Below are 21,030 nucleotides of genomic sequence, written 5' to 3' on the forward strand. Positions count from 1 at the left end.
TATCATTCCTAATCTCACTGTACTACAACATACCTTTTTGTGGAAGTCTCTCCAGAGGGCATATGGAGAAAGTCCAGGGTTCAGAGCAATGTGGGTTGGGTTGTCAAAGATAGTAATTGTGCTGGGCTGAAGTTGCAGGAGACCCTTGCTCCTATGGACCACACAGGACTTTCAGCTGGGGGGACTCATCAGCCCTTTTGCCTAGTATTTATACTTGCACAGTACAGGTCTGTGCACCTGGAAAGCATCCCACATCTGAAATCCTATTAATCTTGGTTGATTTTGGGTGGAAATCAGATTCATCATACTTTGTAGTTATCCTAAAAATATAAAATGAGTGGAAATAGCCCATTGCTGGGTTTTTCTATAGATGGATTTCCCCCCCTAGTCTCTTCTCTACATTGTAAGGCTTCTGTCTGAAATTGGGACAACAACGTAAGAATGAAGTGCAGTGCGCTCCACCTGAGTCGCTGAAGCTGAAGTCCTGCCCCTCTGACCTTATGAGCCCAGACAACTTTGCACACTTTGCGGATCATCCAGATATGTGTCCGACATGTTCCTGACACTCTGGCATACACTTGTACATATGTATATAAAGTAGCATGGAGGGTAGACTGGCTCTTTAGCCTTTATTACTCCCCAGTTGATAATATAGCTTCATATGTTATTTCTCCTACAACACTACTCAATATTTCCATTATTTGATTTAGTTGGATACAAAAATTCCCATCACAAGGGGGCACAGCAGCGATTCTAGTTACTTGCTAAATTTTTGATCCACTATGATAATTTCCCCCATTCATTCATATTTACCTCTCTGTGCCTAATTGGACACTTGTTATTTGGGGCTGCCTATTGAGCCATTTGCATGCCCTGAGAGTAATTTTGTACTGAGGAGAGAGCGAAGATTTGGCAGTGCAGTGGCAGTGAGGTCAGACTTAGTGTACAGAGTAGCAACAGTGTCAGCACCTTTGCTTGTAGTGAGTGGGAGTGCAGTGGTAGTACAGCCAGAGCCAGCATCAAAGTGCTGACAGTGTCAGCACTTCTGCATGAGAGGGTGCATATTGAGTGGCAGTGCAACCCTACCCAACCCTAGCAATCCTAGTGTCCAGGTGCTGACAGTGTCGGCACTTCTGCTTGAAAGGCTGCATATTGAGTGGCAGTGCAGTGGCAGTGAGGTCAGACCTAGCATCCAGAGTGCCGACAGTGTCAGCACTTCTCCATGAGAGGCTGCATAGTAAGTGGCAGTGCAGTGGCAGTACAGCTAGAGCCAGCATCCAGAGTGCTGACAGTGTCGGCACTTCTGCTTGAGAGGCTGCATGTTCAGTGGCAGTGCAGTGGCAGTGAGATCAGACCTAGCATCCAGAGTGCCAACAGTGTCAGCACTTGTGCTTGAGAGGCTTCATATTGAGTGGCAGTGCAGTGCAACCCTTCCCAACCCTAGCAATCCTAGCATCCAAAGTGCTGACAGTGTCAGCACTTCTGCTTGAGAGGCTGCATATTGAGTGGCAGTGCAGTGGCAGTGAGGTCAGACCTAGCATCCAAAGTGCCGACAGTGTCAGCACTTCTTGTTGAGAGCCTTTATAGTAGGTGGCAGTGCAGTGGTAGTACAGCTAGAGCCAACATCCAGAGTGCCGACAGTGTCAGCACTTCTGCTTGAGAGCCTCCATAGTAGGTGGCAGTGCAGTGCAACCCTACCCAACCCTAGCAATCCTAGCATCCAAAGTGCCAACACTGTCGGCACTTCTCATTGAGAGCCTCCATAGTGGGTGGCAGTGCAGTGGCAGTACAGCTAGAGCCAGCATCCAAAGTGCTGACAGTGTCAGCACTTCTGCATGGGAGGCTGCATAGTGAGTGGCAGTGCAGCAGCAGTGCAGCTAGAGCCAGCATCCAAAGTGCTGACAGTGTCAGCACTTCTCCTTGAGAGCCTCCATAGTCAGCATCCATCCAGCCTCCAGCCTCCCAGCCTCCCGGCATCCCAGCATCCCAGCACGCCAGCACGCTGTAGGCAGGATAATCACCCACACGCAGACCCGGCTCGGATATCCATTTTCACCATGCAAGAATCATCTTCATTCGTTCCATAATTCGATACAAACTTGGTACCTAAAAATACTCCTAATTCCTACGAATCCGTCGATGTCAAGATCGTCCCAATCGGTGGAGATTTGGTGGAGTTAAGTGTTGGGGAGGTTGGCCACAGTGCGGGTCACGGGATCTGGTCATGTGCGGGCGTGGGAAGTTCAATTTAGGCAAGCAGGAAGTCAGAAAAGCATGCTTCACACATTCCCAAGGCATCAAATAAATTGGGAAAAATGTTCTTTAGCCGCATAAAGGTTATTCCCAACCACATTTCCAGTTTCGGGTACTAATTTTGTGAAATCATTGATAAATTCTCGATTTTCTTCATATTTTCACATTTTTACCATCATTTTGATATATTGGATGATATTCTTTTATTCTTTTGATGCCCTTTTCAAATATTTCGCTTATGATGGGGTCCAGGAGCCATATGGTGCCAATATTTCCCATCAATCATTTCTAAAAATGTTTATTCTTTATAATCCCGTACATACCGGGATTGAAAAATTAAGTTCTCCCCTCCCTAATTTTCTCTAAGGCGCTAGGACGTGTCAGAGTTAGTGTGAGTGTGTGTGGAATTCCTACAGTAGGAGTAAGGGCAGTTGTCTAGCCCACAAAGAGTGGGTAGTGGATACTGAGCCCAGACCTTGCGGAATTTCCGGAGAATTTCCAGGAGTTTTTGGATCGAGGCCAGTAGAGAAAAGGGTTTTAGTGGAGAGTTTCCCCCACGAGCTTGGTTGGCGCTGAGAGCCGCTAGCTCTCTTGCAACGCCAGCCTCCAGAGTCCAGCATCCAGTCCCCACTCCAACTCCCAACATCCCAAAGGTCAAGCATCCAAAAAATGGAATCGAGCATCCAAGTCCAAAAAATCACCCTATAACCCAACCCAACTTCCAGCCAGAGGATGCACTCCCTCTCTACCTGCAATACTGTGGGTGAGGTGATAGCATCAATCCCTGTGTCCTACAGAGAGGTTTTATCGCCTCTTCTGTACCAGCTTTCAAGTCTCACTGTTAAACAGGGAGCTGTGCACATTACTTATACTAAGTTAGTGCATCATAAAGCTGTTGGTTCTTGGCCCCCTCAGTTGATGGGGGTCCATGAACCCTCCTTTGGTCTTACCAAGGAGTTTAAGGACACCCAGCCTAATCTGGTGGCAGAAATGTCCCAGAGATATGCTGAATTCTGAACCCAGATGCTGGATATGGCTATCCAGTTGAAGGATCAGGAAAGAGGCTGGCTGGCAAACTCGTTGCTTATCAGCAACTACCTTCCACCTATGCTGGATGTTATCCATGCAACTTATCTGGGCCTTAAGGACCAGTATAAGCAACCTCAATTTGAGGAAACTCCTACTGCTCCTGGTGAGCTTAGGATTGTTGGGTGGAAGGATCACCCTGTACACTTTGGAGAGTACCAAAGGGTGAGGGATGATATTTCCTCCATTTGCACCAGAATTGTGGAGATTGAAAAATCGAAACAAATAAAGGCACAACAAGCAATGGAGGCAAAAATCTCCCTTAAAGAGCAGGCAGATGTGGTCATGGGTGATGCTGCCACCCAAGACCAGGCCCTGAAGGATGTTATTGCTTCTGAAGTGGCCAAGGCTCTTGCATCTTCTAAGAAGGTGAGTAGGCTCTCCAAGTCACTTGGAAACCTTAAACTATCTGCTAATCCCTCCTCTCTTTCAATAGAAAGCCAATGGGCCATCCACCCAGACCAAGAGGAAGGAGGCTCAGGATGCTGGGAAGAAGCACTTTATCAAGAGTACTTCCCCCAAGGGCAAGGCCTCAAAAGCCAAGCCAGCTCCTGGGAAGCCAGGCAAGTCAAAGACGAAATAATGTCTTTGAACTGGAGGTATGAACACCCTTCTACTTACCCAGATAAAATCCTGACTATACCCACCCCCTTAGCACTCAGATGTATCATCGCCAAGGTCCCAGTCAATGTGTTGGAGGCTGCTAGATTTAGAGGGCATGTACACTGTGGGGAGGGAGTTAATATACCAGATTTTCTTGCTATTCATGTATCTGCTGGTCTCAAATACATGTTTTCATCATATTATCGTCCACAATTAGTTTATGATGCATATGAAAACTTTGCCACATCCTTAAAGTGGAAAATTTACTTCCTAAGTAAAGAAAATGAGGATGAACAACCTTATGATCCAGACTATGAGGTATATGACCCTCTGAAGGAGACTTCTAGGGCACCTTTAGCACCTCAATATATAGAGAAGGGTCTGGAGGCGGGAAAAACCTATATAGACAACCACTTGAAAGTTACACCCAGCCTTAAGCCAGGAAGAAGACACCCTGAACTCGTCCTGGTGACCCAACTTGAGGAGTATTTGACACAACAGGAATTGTTGGTCTTACCCACAGACAAGAACCTAGGTGCTTGTATAGTAACAAGGGACTGGTTCATAAGGAAATGTATAGACCTTCTAGGAGACACTCACAACTACAAACTAGTTACTGAGGAAGAAAAGGACACTATACTTAAAGAAACATACAACAAGTGTATGAGGTTAAGCACTAGGCCAGTGTTAATTAACAACATACAATTGAGCAGATTTCTTGCTTCAAAGATCCCTAAGGAAGGACTTTACATGACAGCTAAACTACCTAAGTTTTATGGAATTCCAAAAATACATAAGCAGCCTTGGAAACTTAGACCAATAGTACCCTGTCATAGCAATATGCAAAGTCCTGCTGCAAAGTATGTTTCTAAGCTCTTGAAACCATTGGTGAACTGTAGACCATATGTCCTGAAAGGTAGTAAGGACTTGGCTAGAAGGTTGTCAAGAGTAACCATTCCTCCTAAGAAGAAAGTCTTTTTGATATCTGGTGACGTAGTTGCCTTTTATCCTAACATTCCATGCAAAGATGCCATTGCTATCGCATTAAAGTGGTGGCTCCAGGATGTTGGAAAGGACTTGCAACAAGCAGAAAAAGATTTATTTATTAGAGCTATGCAAGTTGCGAATGGTAACCCCCTCTTTGAATTTCAAGGACAGACATATCTCCAGTTGAGAGGCCTAGCTATGGGTGTGGCATGTTCACCAGACATTGCCAACTTATATGGTGCTCATTTTGAGGAGAAATTCTTGGATGAAGATCAAGACAACCACCTATATTATGGTAGATTTATCGATGATTGTCTTGGCATAGTAATCACCTCAAATGCAGAGGAAGCTTTGGGCTATGCTAATCAAATTAAATTTGATAACTGTGAAATTCTGTGGTCAGTGAAGGAATGGAGTACCCCATTTCTGGATCTACTGGTATATATCGATCCTGTAACTAACACTATCGAACATATGCCATATCGCAAGGCACTGAACCACTATGAAAGAATCCCATGGGCATCCCACCATCCAGTTAATGTGAAAAGAGGCACTTTTCTGGGTGAGATGTCTAGACTAGCCACACTAAGTAGTCGTTGTCAACATTACTTAGATGCATGTGTAGACCTAGCTAAGCTATACATCGCTAGGGGCTATCCAGTCAAATTGGTACAAATGTGGATAAGAGATAACACCTCCATAAGATGGCAAAACAGGCTTAGTGAACCTGATGCTGGCTCTAGAGGGCTTATGGTGCTTAAATCCTATTTTAATCCAGCTTGGGATAATTTCAATGTCCATGAACTGTGGGACATAATCAGGAAGACCTGGGTAACACACCATGACAAGGTAACATGGTGTAACACCCCAGATTGTGCAAATGTTGGACATGGCTGGAAGTGGTTGACTCTGGGAAGACCAGAGCCTGACCTGCCAGACAAGATCCAAGGCAAGAGAGTTGTCTGGGCCCACTACCAAAAGGTAGATGGTACTGCTTCGTACTGGTCAATTGACTCAGAGGCGACCAAGAGGCTAAGGACAGATGAGTACAAGGCTAAGGTATGGGGTGACAGGCTGCCTCAGGAGGAGGATAAGTATGTTCCCAAGCCAAAGTCTGTTATCAGATGTACTGATCCTCTAAGTCCTTCTGTCAAAAGATTTCAGGACGTTAAAGGACCACTCTCCTGGGTCGTGGAGGAAGAGAAAGCTCCTGTCCTGGGTTGGAAGTGAAGGCTTCTTTTTGACTTGCACAAATCTGACTTCCTTGATTTTAATCTCCTAGTGAGCAAGAAAAGAGTCTCTAACTTAAGAGATCTTACCAACTCCTGGAGAAAAAGTGTCCTAGCAGCACATTCAGAGGCACATGGTGACTTACCTGAAGACATGGATACATGGGGATGTTAATCTGAAAGGGTATGGGGTGGTATAAAGTTGAAAGGCCTTGGGGGATCAAAACCCAAACAACCCACCCCACCCAACTACCCAAACACCCAACCACCCAATACAACCACCCAACTCAACCAAACAGTTGCTACTATATCGGGTTATAATATAAACATTTATATACATTATATAAACTATATATTACTTCTATTTTCGGATTAGCCTTGGTACATGCTTATTAAGCATTTGATATGCTTATATAAGGATGTTGGGATGTTTCTAACGAAACATCCCACTGTTTCTGTGCACAGACCTCTCCCCACAGTATATATACCTTAAGGGCAAAAGGCTGATGAGTCCTCAGATGAAAGCGCTTGTATTCCTTGTGGGATAAGGCTCTTCCTTTTGCTCTGTCACTTCTCATCATTACCATTCTAAAAACACTCGATTTCTAAAACACGCAATTACTACTTTTGCAACCCAACCCCCATGCAGCATAGAGAATGTTGGCTCCCAAGTGGACCTTGCTAGAGAGCCTTTCATACAATTTTGCAGCCCTCAAAAGCTGCAGAGCATTACCATTGGAGCTGATGATGCCAAACACCAGTGCTTCCACCTCTCCTCCCAATCCCACCACAAAACAACAGAAGGTGCATCCCTGTATGTTTGGAGATATATCATAGGTAATGTTTGAGTAGACCTTGCACAATCTTGACCTTCCATGCATCTCTGTGGTTGATCACTCATTGTACTTGTGGATGATTGAGGGGTTCCAATTTCCCCACCACAATGGATACTAAGTAGCGATACTCAGCAGGGCACTGTTTGAAATAAATCTCATACCACCTACATTCTGGTTGTTCCCATTAGCTCTGTTAAATCCTATGTGTACTACTTGGCTGTGTTCATCTGGGAACTCTGTGTGCCACATGCTAATGTAGAGCCCACACTCAGCCTTGAAGCAATCTAGGTCATTTTGGGAACTGGAGAATGGGGTGGGGGTGGCCACTTTAGGTGGTTTCAGGGTTGGGGCTGGGGGTTGCCCTTGGGCAGTCAGCTGGGCCTGGAGGTCCTGGAGCTGGCATGGAAGCTCTGTGATCTGTTCCCTCTAGTGACATCAGGGTGGGGGGGTGCAACTGGGTTTAACCCTTCTTCTGCTCTCAGGGCCTGGCCCTCATTCTGGGATGGCCCTAGGGGAATCCTTCTGGTTGCTGGGGTGTCCAGTCCCAGTCCAAGGTCCTCAAACTCACTGAGGGGGCCAGCCCCAACCTTCACAGGGAATGAGTTGAGAAGAAGGGTAATCTTCTCAACCCCCTGTGAGGCTGCTACAAAAGGAACCTGAGAACTATACAGTTTTTGGCTCTTTGCCAACTTTCCATAACTGTTATCCCCCTGTGGGAAGATTCTGGGTGAGCTGCTTGCCCAGAAAGTTCCCACAGTTGTGGCTGTGATGGTTTCTGGGCAAGTGATTTACCCAGAACTTTCCTACAGGTCTGCATGTGTGCACCATTGTGAAACAGTGAAGGGGAAAATGAGGGAAAATGGGGGAAGGGTGACTAGAAGGGGGTGGGGTACCTGAGGGTGTGTGGGATTGAGGGCTGTGCCCTGACAATACTGTACCAAATGGGCCTTGTTGTCCCTGGTATGAAATCCCTGCAGAGGGTCTGAAAAGCCTGTCTATTTGATGCAGTAGCTTAATCTGAACAGCATCTGTACTAGTTACTGAGTGGGGGAATGTTCAGAGCATCAGGAGTCTTTGCTCCCTGTTGGAAATGAGCATCAGGCCCTTGAGATTAGGCCTAAACAAACAGTTTTCTATACTCCTGAAATGTAGGCACTTACTGGTATGGAACAGGCTGGTATGGGACAGGCTGTAGGTGTAGCAGCCATTGGGAATGGGTCTCCAGATTTTGAACTAAAGCCTCATCCTCCTTTAACTTCTTTTGCCTGGGCCCTGAGATACTGCCAGCTGCTGTTTCATGGCTTGAAAATGGAGTATGGGCTAGGAAGCTCATTGCTTGTCTCCATCAGAGCCAAGGTGTCATTCTTATGATGATGAAGAGGAAGAGGAAGAGAATGAGCAGAAGAAGGATGACAAGGCCAATGAAGACTTGTCTGAAAAGGATGCCACAGAAGCAGCAGCATCAGCAGCATTGATTCTGACAATGACAATTCTGCCCCTCCTGCTTCTCCCACTCAGCCTTCCACTTCTCCCATGCAGAGGCAAACAAGGACCATGATGAGGTTGAAAGAGGTTGGTGGTGCCAAGGCAAAGCCATCAAAAACCAATATGGCTACAAAGGTATTTGATCCTGCATCTGCAATGTAAAGGACTAGAGACCTTGATTTTCTATGAATTGTTATTCCTTTGTAAGTTCATAAAACAGATTCCCCCATGTTGCCATAAATTTTTTGGATTTTATTTCATATACAGTTATTCACCCCCAAATGAGACACACTCCCAAATGAGAAACAACCACCTAACTTGTTCAATTCTTTGCCCTGTGTGGTGAGATTTGGCATGGATATAGGTGGTTGCTAGGACTACTCATGTACCAAGTTTGGTGTCAAGCGGGCATGAAATAAAGGAAAAAATCAGTGAAACATGAGAAACTTGAATGTGAAGAGTCACCATGTTTGCAACTTAACCACCCCAACCTCATGTTGCAGTCTTTATCTCACCAACAGCCAGCCAGATAGGCAGTGGGCAAAAGGCCAGTGTTACATGTGCTAGGGTTTGTTTGTTTTGATGAGACATGATGGAACCTAAGTTGGAAGTATAATTTTCATCTGCAATCAGGAAGTTAATTACCAATCCTGCCTCTCCTGGAGTCGATATTGCCTTTCTTGCTTCATTTGTCAAATGGCCCAGTGTGCAGACCCCTTAGAGCACCATCATCAGCAAACCCAACCAAGAGGTATGAGAGCTCATAGAGATATATTTGCCCACAGAGGACTATTAGCTCTATGAGCACCCTGAGCCCATGTTTAATTTGCAAAATATTCAAAAAAATTAAAAAGCTTGACTACAGTATCATGTGACTGGCCACAGTCAACTCCCTACCCTAGGGTCAACTGGACAACAGTCTACTTAACTTGCAACCCCTCATGTGGCACTGCACACCAAGGGCACACAACCCAATTGATATATACACTGAATTTAGGATTATAAATAGGGTTAATCTGAAATTACTTAGGGGAAAATGAGGGGAAAATTGAGGGGGGGGGGAATGAGGGGGAATTGGGGGGGGATGAGGGAGAAAATGAGGGGGGAAATGGGGAAATTTGGAGGGGGGAATTGGGGGGGGAATGAGGGGAAAATTGAAGGGGGGAAATGAGGGGGAAAATGAGGGGAAATGGAGGGGGGGGAATGGGGTGACATTTGGAGGGGGCAATGAGGGGGAAATGAGGGGAAAATTGAAGGGGGGGATGGGGGAGAATTGCAGAGGGAATTGGGGGGTGTCATATCCATCCATGGCCACCACCCTTGACCACCTCCACTCCTCCAGATTACCTCTGCTCCTCCGCCACTAACCTTGGAGCCTCCGGTTTTCGTGATCACCTCCGACCCCCCAGATGGTCACCACCCCTCCAATCCAATATATTACCTATGCCTCCCTAAGTATGGAGCCCTGAAGCTCTCCAGACAGCTCCGACATCTGCTAGCGCATTCCCACCTCTGCTGGGCAATTCACTTGCTTGCCCTGCAAGTCTACCTTCAGGCCTATCCCTCCTTTCTGCTTGTGGGTCTTGACCCATCATTCCGTTAAACCTGCAACCTGACTCGTCGGTAATATTCAGTCAGCTAACATCTATCCCCGTTAGCTCTGCTCCGCTCGGTCCCACTATTCACGGGCCTGCCCTCACTGTAACTATAGATACTTAACTTGTACATAGGTTACACTCCAGTGATAAAATCGACTAGAGTTGATCCCCCTTTAGTTCTCGTTGCCACTAAGTAAATTAGGGCATGGACGTGTAACTTGGCACAGCGCTCCTGGTCTGAGTCGCTGAAGCTGAAGCCCTCCACCATGGAGACAACTCCTTCGTCTCACTCAGGTCTCTAACAGGGGGGGGAAATTGAGGGGAGGAAAATGGGAGGAAAATGAGGGGGAACTGGGGGGTTTCTAAAAACTTAAAAAGTCAGGGAAAATTAAGGAAAATTCAGAAAATTCAGGGAGAAATGGGGGACTTTCAAAAAAAATTGAGAAAAGGGAAATTTCTAAAACATCAGGGAAAATTAGGGAAAATTCAGAAATCTTGGGAAATGTTAGGGAGAGAAATTTCAGGACATTTAGAAATAATTTAAAAAAATTGAAATCACCTTTCTATCTGAAAATTTCAAGGCAAACTCCAAAATCCAAAAATTTACACTATATATTTCATCTCCTTTCTCACCCAAAACTCAACCAATTTTGACAATTCAAAAGGCTTGGTATGGATGTATGGATGATATCTGAAGGATACATCAGCTTTCTGTTTGCTTTATTGGGCTGTATTTTAAATTTACTCTTTTTGGGACACTTTTCAAAACTGATTTATACCCTACATAACATGCATGGTTACATTGCCACACTTAAGTGCTTTCCAATGCACATAGATAGAATCATCAAAATTGGATGAGTTTGGAGCAAGAAATGAGATGAAAGATAAAGTGCAAAGTTTTGAATTTTGGAGTTTTCCTCAAATTAAAGAAGGTGCTGTATCTCAGCATATTCCATGGATACATCAGTAAACACAAAAGGTCTATGAGGTCTATGAGCCTGCTGAGATCATAGAGCTCATAGAGCCTTCAAGCATCTTGCAGCTGAGGCAACAGAGCTGCACATTGGCCACACTCAAACAAAAAGCATCCACAGCTTCAACAAAACAAGCCCTTCACATCACTGGAGGCATCAAGGGATGCAGGACAATCAGTGGAAGTGGGCAACATGTGTCCAGCATGAGTGCTTGAACACAATGTCACACCATGTCACATGTCTCATAGGGGGGTGAACACACCGATTTCATACTTACTTGTGTACTCACTTTGTGATGAAAAATTCTCCATATTATTGGCACTCATAGGTACAAGTTTGTTTTCTTCGTACTTTACAAATTTTTGGGATTTCTTATTGCTTTTATTTTTCTGTGTTGTCCCACATTGCCACAATTTTATTTAATCATTTAATTGCTAATTTATCTATTTACTTTGCTAATAATGAAAATACAGAATTATCACTATTGTCATATCTGTACATACTTGATCCCAATTCGACTCCCAGACCCTTTCCACCACCTCTGGGGTCTTACCCTATTCCCATCCATTCTGATCCCCACCTTTGGACCTGACCTGACCATCCATTCCCCCTGACTCTTCCCTGCCAAATCTCCACTAAGGTACAACCCCCTGCTCCATCCCATACCCTGACCTTGGACACCAATCGTACCTCCACTCCAAGATCCCATCTTGGTCCCTGACCTCAGACTTTGACACCATCCCAGCTTAAGTCCATTGCATTGGTGACATCATTTCACATAAATGCCATTGCCAATATTCCTCAGACTTTCAACCCTGCCTCTGTAAGCTCCACTACCTCCAAGCTTCACAGACCTACCTAGGCCCCCTTGCTATTTTTACTGTATACTTTGCCCTTCTCCCTCACCCTTATTTGGACTACTGCTTCTTTCCATTTAGCCAGTTACATGGTCATCCACCCCATTTCCTCACCTCCTCCTGCCCCTCTGGGCCCTCACCCCCCTACCTCCTTCGAGACACACCATAGAGTCTAACCCTTGACCCTCAGTGCGATTCCTGTTCCAAACTCCCTTTGTCTCTGTTTGGACACCTTTGTTCCATTTTGGACCCCCTTTGTTCTTTGTACTCCTGTCTCCCTTTATATATAGACTCTGTACATACTCATTGTACCTCAGTCTAAAATCAACTTGATACTCCCCCTTGAGACTTCACTCCAGCTATGTCTGAAATTAAGGACCAACAGGACAAATAGCAATGGCACAGCACTCCACCTGAGTCACTGAGGCCAAGGTCCCTCCTTGATAAGTCTCCAATTCCATTCCAGAATCATCCAAACCCACACCATTCTAACACTGGCAATCAGACTGCCCCATGCCCTCAACTAAGTCCATGTCAGTTGATTACCATCATTTTCTTATGATTTTATTACAACCTTGATACAGAATGCCACTGCCAAGGCTAGCAAGAAGTTTAATAAGGAGTTTAAATTCAACAAGTCTGATTTCAGGCCCCACTTCAAGAACAAGTCACTTTCTAAAAGCAGTCAGGCCCACTTTGCATATTGGCAAGGTGTTGGTGGCTATGTGAGTCTGAATATCTGACATTCTGCTTGTTATCTCATGGGATTTCAGCACGGTTTCCCTAGGTTTGCAAGAAGATGGACAGGGAATTCCATCAGGAATGTGAACCTGTTTACCACACCACCAATATTTACATGGAATGCCTTGCTCCTGAGCTAGCAAAGAATGGGCAGGAAGTGTGGAACTATGTGAGGCAGTTTTGTGACAAAGAGGAGCACCTGCAGGTGGTCAAGTCACACTTTTTCAGTCATGCAGTAATTTTCAACTTGGATGAGGATTACTGTCAGAGAACAGATTCGAGATGAAGGAATGTCTCCGTAGCGGAGGGCTTCGGCCTCAGCGACTTCTGCCAAGAGCGCTGTGCCTAGTGACACGTCCGTGCCCTAACTTACTGACTGGCAATTAGAACCTAGGGGGGTAACTCTAGTTGATTTTTCTACTGGGGCGTAACCTATGTACAAGTGGGATATATATATGGTTACAGCGGAGACGGTTCCGCAATTGGCGGAGCCAAACAGAGCGGAGCTAACGGGGTTTAACCATTAGCCGACTGAATATTACCGACGAGTCAGTTCGTGGGGTTAGCGGAAAGGCAGGCGATAACCCAGAAATGGAAAGGAGGGATAAGCCCGAAGGTGGACTCTGCAGGGCAGGCGAGTGTATTGCCCAGCGGAGGCAGGGGTGCGCTAGCGGACGTCAGAGCTGTCCGGAAGTCTTCGGGGCTCCGTACTTAGGGAGGTGTAGGTAATAAATTGAAATGAGGGGGTGGTGACCATCGAGGGGTACCGAGAGGATTGCGGAATAACGGGGGCTCCGAGGTTAGTGAGGGAGGAGCGGAGTTGGAACGGAGGGATCGGAGGGACCAGAAGTCGATGGCCGGGAATGGATATGACAATTACCACAAGGACACCAATTCATGCTGGTCTGGCTTTGACACTGTGGCCATTTCAGGAGAATATGAGGGGGGTCTTGTCACAGCCCCACAAAAGTGCCTGTCTGCTACCACTCTTCCATCATCCCCTTCCCCACCACCTATCTAGCCCCTGTCAGTCTTCTCCATAATTTGTCACTCAGTGGTGCTGATAGTTGACCCCATTTGCAGTCCTGCATCAGTGCCTTATGGATGATACAATGATATACATATATCCTGAAGGATTGATCCCCTGTGACATGACTGCCAACACATTTTCTTTCTTTTGTCTCAATACTGGCCATGTTCAATATAGTACTATTGCTAATGGATTTATCAATGTAAGGAGTGGTAACCCCACCCCTTATTTCCCAATTCCTATTGTATAATTGTCTTCTAATAAACATATATATACAATGTACATACAATAGTGTGGAAAAGTGGAAAGAGCAACTTAGCCTTTTACTCCCACAACTGTTGCAAATACAAGTTAGTTTTGCTGACAGCCTGAAGAACTAGGCTAACCAGGGTTGGCACCTACACCAACCCCTTACAATCAAGCTGGTGTGGGCTTTCTAAAAGTAACAAGAATGCCGTGAGGCACTTGCAATTTATACCTAATAATGTACTTTTGGATCCAACTCCCCTATGAGTTCAATTCAATGGGAGATGGATTCAGAATTGGATTTCCTTTTGGAGCAAGGATTCCAGAAATGTGATGGAATTAAATCAGAAATTCTAATGCATGGTGTTAGAATGGTGCAAGTGCAGACAATTCTGGAGTGGAACCAGAGACTTAGCAAGGAGGGACCTTGGCCTCAGTGACTCAAGATCCGTGAGGCTTGGATGTAACAGAGCTTACAGAGGTGGGGTTGAAAGTCCAAGGAATATTGGCAATGGTGTTTACGTGAACTGAGGTCACCAATGCAGTGGACTTAAGCTGAGGTGGAGACAAAGTCCAAGGTCAGGAGCATGATGGGATCTCGGAGTGGAGATATGAGCAGTGTCCAAGTACAGGGTACAGGACAGCAGTGGGAGGTTGTACCTAGGTGGAGGTTGGTGGGAGAGGGTTGGAAGGAGAGGAAGGTGGTGTTCAGTCTGAAGGTGGAGATTGGAGTGGATGGGGATAGGGTAGGACTCCAGAGGTGGTTGAGAGGAGGTTCTGGAAGTCAAATTGGGATTGGGTATGTATGGATATGACACATGGGAAGGAAGTATTCAACCTAGCCTATGGAAGCCCTGGTGATTCCTGCTTGGACCTGCCCATACTTCAAGTGATCAGCCCATGGATAGTGGAATTGGTAATGGAATTATTGAAACCAGTCCATTTCCACTCCCATTCCAAATAAACTTGAATTCCTGCTTCCCAATTTAAAACTGGCATCACCCATTCTCAATCACAAAAATGCCAAGCCTGTTTTTGAATTTACTGTTAGAGGACAGTCTCAGATGGTTCCGGAAATGGAACCAGAGACTCAATAGGAAGGACCTTGGCCTCAGTGACTCAGGTGGAGTGCTGTATCATTGCTGGTTGTCCTGGGGGTCCCTAATTTTGGATCTAGCAACAGGGGAGTCTCAAGGGGAATCTCAAGTCAATTACTGACTGAGGTTACAAGTTACTAAGTACATTGTATATATTGGAAGGGTCTGGAGTCAAAAGGAGCAAGGGTAAGCTGAAAGGAGACAAAGGGAGCCAGAAGGGGGAACAACACCAAGGGTCAAGGGTTTGACTCAATGGTGTTTCCCAAGGTATGAAGGGCCAAGGCCCAAGGAGGAAGGAGGGAGGTTGGGAGTTGGGAATGGCTAGCTGACTGAATAGAAAGATGCAGCAGCCCAAATAGAAATGAGGGAGAATAGTGGAATTGAATGGGACAATACAGTAAGAACTGCAAGGTCTGAAATAAGTCTGGAAAGTCTGAACTTGGAAGTCAAACTCCAGAATATTGGCAAAGGTAAATAAATGAAATTAGCTAACCAATACAATGGAGGTGGGGTCAAAGTCTGAGGTCAGAGCTAAGACTGGAATTCCAAAGATGGAGACATGAATGGGATTCCAGAGTGGGAGTGTAGATGTCATGTACTTGTCTGGAAGGTGTCATGGTTGAGGTCAGACCCAGAATGGTCTGGAGTCAGACCAAAGGTGGTGTTGGAGCTGGAGGTGGGATAACCTCTTGGGAGTTGGCAAGGGTGAGAGTGGTGCAAGGGAAGTGGGGCTCCAGAGTCAGTTTCAGAGTTCTGGGAGCCCAGAGTGGAAGTTGGGATTGTATGGATATGACATTTACCCTGCATACTCAGGTAGTAGGGTAGGAGTATCCCCAGCATTTTCTCTGCATTGCTCAATGAAAAGATGTGGAGCAATTACAATCAGGGATATCCAAAAGGGGTAAAATATACTGCCTCAATTTAGTCCAAGATGAAGTGGATCTCCAAGTGAATCTGTGCAGATCAGGAAGTTTTATGAAGTCATGCCTATGATCAAAGATCTTGAAGAGGTAATGGAATTGGTCTTTGGAAGAATTCTCTTGGAAGCTGCAATTTGCTCCAAGTATCATGTGGTCAAGTCAATGGAGTTCCATTTGTGGAATTCTTGGTGAGTACTCTAGGAACATCTATATCATGCAACAATGCATCTGACAATTCCATGGAAAAATAACCCACATTCTATTGGGAATTTCAAGACTGTACCTATGGAAGACTCCAGCAGCTCAATATGGATACATTGGAAGAACTACAAGTGGCTATGGAAAGTTATTGGTTGGCCAATAGAGTATATAATAGTCCATCACACCCTGATTGTTGGGGCATTCTTTGCTCTGTTTGAGTTTACATGTCCAGAAGTTCTGCCACAATTTTCCAAGTATGTTTGGGTCTTCATTTTAATTTCCAGAAAGCTAACTTTGTGAGGAGCTTCAAAATTTAGATACCTCAGCAATGACACCATGTCCCTGTTGATGTCAGGGTCCATCCATTGGGACATGGGTAATTACAACTTGCCTTCACAGGAAATGCATTGAGAAGAAGGATAACCTTCTCAACCCCCTGTGAGGCTGCTACAAAGGGGCCTGAGAACTTTGTCACCTCTTTGCTGGGTTTCCATATTGGGTACTGTGGGAAGATTCTGGGCAAGCTGCTTGCCCAGAACTTTCCCACAGGTTCACATACATGTACTATTGTAGAACAGTGAAGGGGAAAATGGGGGGAAATGGGGGAAGGGTGGCTAGGAGGGGGGAGGGGGTGTCTGAGGGTGTGTGGGGTTGAGGGCTGAGCCCTGACAGTTGATCCCTCATGACCACATCAGACTGCTCATCTTCTCCCAACCCACCCTTCTTCATGATGGCATAAACATCACAGAGATATTGCCCACCTTCCTCAAATGCATCCTGACAAGTCTTCCATCAGACATAGACATCTGGAGCCATGATGGTCCTGCTCAACTAGGCAGTGAGGCTGTCACTTCATTCACATCAGAACATGAAGTAAGTGTCATTGCATCCATCAATGTAGCATCAAACTAAATGTAGGACAGGCCATAGTGGAGGGGGATGCTGCACTTGACCAATTTTACCATACCTACCCCTCTGTCTAGTGATGTGATGGTTGTATCCAGAGGGGGGGGAATGAAGGGGAAATGAGGAGAAAATGAAGGGGAACTAGGGGGTTTCTAAAAATTTGAAAAACAGGTCAGGGAAAATTAAGGAAAATTCAGAAAATGGGGGACTTTCTAAAAAAGGAGAATGTTCAAAAAATCAGAGAATTTGGGATAAGTTAGGGAGAGATATTTCAGGACATTAAGAATAATTGGAAAAATTTAAATTTAAATCACTTTTTTTGATAATTCAATGTGCATTGGAAAGTGCCAAAGTGGGGCAATGTAAGCAATGTATGTTTCAGTGTTAAAAAAGTCTCCCACCATGCTTGGTGAGCTGAATAACCATGGCTTTTTGACCATTGGAAATTTGGTGTCAAAGGCTTGGTATGGATGTATGGATAATATCTGAAGGATACATACATCAGCTTTTTGTTTGCTTTATTGGGCTGTATTTTTAATTCACTTCATTTGGAACACAAACTGATTTATACCCTACATAACATGCATGGTTACATTGCCACACTTCAGTGCTTTCCAATTCACATAGAATCATCAAAATTGGTTGAATTTTGAGCAAGAAATGAGATGAAAGAGAAAGTGAAAATTTTTGAATTTTTGTCATATCTGTACAATCCCAACCTCTGCTCAGGGCTCCTGGAACTCTGAAACCAACTCCAGAACCCCACTTCCCTTTCATCACCCTCTCCCTTGCCAACTCCCAAGTGGCTGGCTATCTCACCTCCAGCTCCAACACCACCTTCAGTCCAACTCCAGACCATTCCATGTCCAACCCCAACCTCAACACCTTCCAGACAAGTATGTGACAGCTATGCTCCTGACTCTGGACCTCTGCTCCAGAATCCCATTCACATCTCCATCTTCAGAATTCTGGTCGCTCTAACGGACTTTGACCCCACCTCTGCTTATGTCCATTGTATTGGTTAGCTAATTTCATTTATTTACCATTCCCCACTCCCATCCTCCCTCCTTCCTTGGGCCTTGGCTCTTCATACCTCCTTTGAGAAACACCATTGAATCAAACCCTTGACCCTTGGTGGCTTCTGCCTCTGACACCATCCCCCCAATCATGTCCCAGGCTGTTAGAGACCAGAGCAAGACGAAGGAGTTGTCTCTGTGGCAGAGGGCTTTGGCTTCAGTGACTCAGACCAGGAGCACTGTGCCAAGTTACACATCCATGCCCTAATTTACTTACTGGCAACAAGAACTAAAAAGGGGGATCAACTCTAGTTGATTTTATCACTAGGGTATAACCTATCTACAAGTTATGTATATATAGTTACAGCGAGGGTGGGCCTGTGAATAGCGGGACCAAGCAGAGCAGAGCTAACGGGGATAGATGTTAGCCAACTGAATATTACCGACGAGTTGGGTTGCGGGTTTAGCAGAATGATGGGTTATAACCCACAAGTGGAAAGGAGGGATAGGCCTGAAGGTAGACTTGCAGGGCAAGCAAGTGAATTGCCCAGCAGAGGCGGGAATGCACTAGCAGACATCAGAGCTGTCCAGAGAGCTTTGGGGCTCCATACTTAGGGAGGCATAGGTAATATATTGAATTGGAGAGGTGGTGACCATCGGGGGGGTTGGAGGTGATTGTGGAAACTGAGGCTCCAAGGTTAGTGGCGGTGGAGCAGAGGTAATCTGGAAAGATTGGAGGTAGTGGAAGACGATGGCCATGGATGGATATGACGCAGGCCAACTATGATGCATTGAAGCATGCCTCCTTCAAAGGGTGTGAGGTCAGTTGGGGTCACTCAGCACACCTGGCCATAAGTGTTACAATGGTATATTATTCATGGTGGTGTAGAACAGTACGGAAGATGCTTCTGGGTCACATGACTATAACTACATCATGGTACATGTGACTCGGGGGTGTGGCAGCTCTCTGCCATCAAGCCTTGCCTCAAGTCTGATCCCCTCAGGCAGATCTTCAGGATCCTCCACAGGATACCTTGGTTCCATGCAGAACACAGGGGGATAGCCTTCAAGCATTGGCACAACCAAGGAATGCACAATGCAAGTGATTCTAATATATCTTCTGCTCACCCCTTTGCTGATAGTTCTTTGCAGCTGCTGCAGAAATCTGTCTCTGGCAGTTGATTCCAATGGTCACCCATGGTGACAGAACCTCCCAGTGGACCCCCTCAAATGTCCCTCAGGAGTGGTGGGCAGATGTGACAAAGGAGAGGCTCCTTGCAAAAAGTTTCAGCATGGTCCCATGGCTCAACCTTCGCCAGCAAACACACCTTGCAACCCTGACCTGTCCATGGGAGAGGGTGGAGGAAGCAAGGTACATCCCAGCAGGGTTCACTCTGAACCTCCTGTAGCCATGTCTGATTGTTGGAGAAGCATGGAGCTTCTTCAAGTCCATGGTGAGTCCTTGGCATTCCACCCATATATCACACATGATAGGGGACTTCCCAATAGCCCCTTTTGGGCTATCGTGCCACAACCTAAGGATGACATCAACCACTGTGGCTCCTGGCATTTCTGGTGGGTTTGAGTGAAGAGAATGGAGAAACTTGGTGGTTGAAGAGTTGTGGTGAGTTTTGGCCCTGAACAGAAAACAAAATTATTTTAAACATGTGACTGCCAAGCCACATGTATTTGCCAATTCTGGCATAAACTTGTACATAAGTATATAAAGTAGCATGGAGGGTACTAGTAGGCTCTTTAGCCTTTGGCACCACAACAGTCTGGGAACTAGGCTCTACACACGCTACACGTTCTGGGCAGACACTACCATTGAATACTCCTTACACAGTTGCATGTGCCCCTTCTGGATCAGTCCTGTGAAATTAAACTGCAATTTAATTGTTGTTTAATGTCTCCATTTCACGAGACCTCCCTGAACTTGCTACTGCCAACACCTTTCTGCAGTGTGACTTCACTCTCGTTTGCCTCAGCATTCGGCCTTTCCTTGTCTCCCACCTCCTCCCTGACACTCCTCCTTTTGGTACACTATCCCCTCTTTTTCTTGTACATCGTTTTACATTGTGTTTGTACATTAGCTCTGTGTTGTATTTTGTTTTTTATGTTTCACTACTTCCGACTTGGCTCTTATCGTCACTCCCATTAAGCTTCGTCTGTTTTCGTTTTCGTCTTTGTATGTACGAGCATGGGTTGCGGGTCGCGCGCATGCAGGTAATTTCACCTGGGCCCTTTGTGGCCATTGCCAACTGTCAGGGCACGCTGCCGCCACCGCCGCCGCCGCCGCCACCTCCTTTTCCTTTTGTCTCATTCCCTCATTCTCTCTTCTTTCCTTCTTCTCTTTCTCTATCTTTATACAGACGACCTCTCTTTCTTTCCTACCCTTGTAGCATGGATGCATCCGACGCTGAGCACCCCGTAGGGGCACCGCAACGCCAGATGCGCTGCGCACTTCTACTTGTACTTCCCCTCCAACACTCAGGATCGACCGCGGAACCACCCGCGGTAACCTGGCTTCGTCCGAGGGTGACGTGGCAACCCCACGTGACCCATTCACACATGTATATAAACTAAGCCGAATGTTACAGGAATGGGTTCCGGGGAACCCAACCTGAGCCGTTCGGCTCACTAATGGAGGTGGCTGCGTAGCCATCGGAGGGAGAGCGGAATGGGATGAGTGTCTGGCAGTGTAACCTGTGGGTTGGCCAACGGTAACTTGGCGCTCCTGGGAGCGTACCGGTAGCGAGTATGACATGGGCTCCTTGAGGGAGCCACCTGGCTGTCTGCTAACGGGGACTTGGCGCTCCTGGGAGCGTGCCGGTAGCGGGTGTGCTGGGAGCAGTTGGCTAGCGGTGACTTGGCGCTCAATGGAGCGTACCGGTAGCATGGGATACTGGGACTCCCAAAGGGAGTCACCCAGTTGGTGGCTATCGGTGACTTGGCACTCATGGGA

General features: G+C 46.1%; 1 protein-coding gene across 1 annotated transcript; it reads left to right on the forward strand.

Moving 5' to 3' along the window:
• Positions 1-16,005: 16,005 nt before the first annotated feature.
• Positions 16,006-17,126, forward strand: EI90DRAFT_3133028 (uncharacterized protein; the record flags this gene model as incomplete). The annotated part of the gene is made up of 3 exons (XM_039064540.1): positions 16,006-16,130; positions 16,929-17,016; positions 17,067-17,126. The coding sequence occupies 3 exons, from the start codon at positions 16,006-16,008 to the stop codon at positions 17,124-17,126; spliced, it is 273 nt and encodes a 90-aa protein (XP_038909840.1).
• Positions 17,127-21,030: the final 3,904 nt, after the last annotated feature.

This window comes from Cantharellus anzutake, assembly GCF_015039405.1.
Source record: "Cantharellus anzutake strain C23 chromosome Unknown EI90scaffold_96, whole genome shotgun sequence".
NCBI classification, from domain to species: Eukaryota; Fungi; Basidiomycota; class Agaricomycetes; order Cantharellales; family Hydnaceae; genus Cantharellus; species Cantharellus anzutake.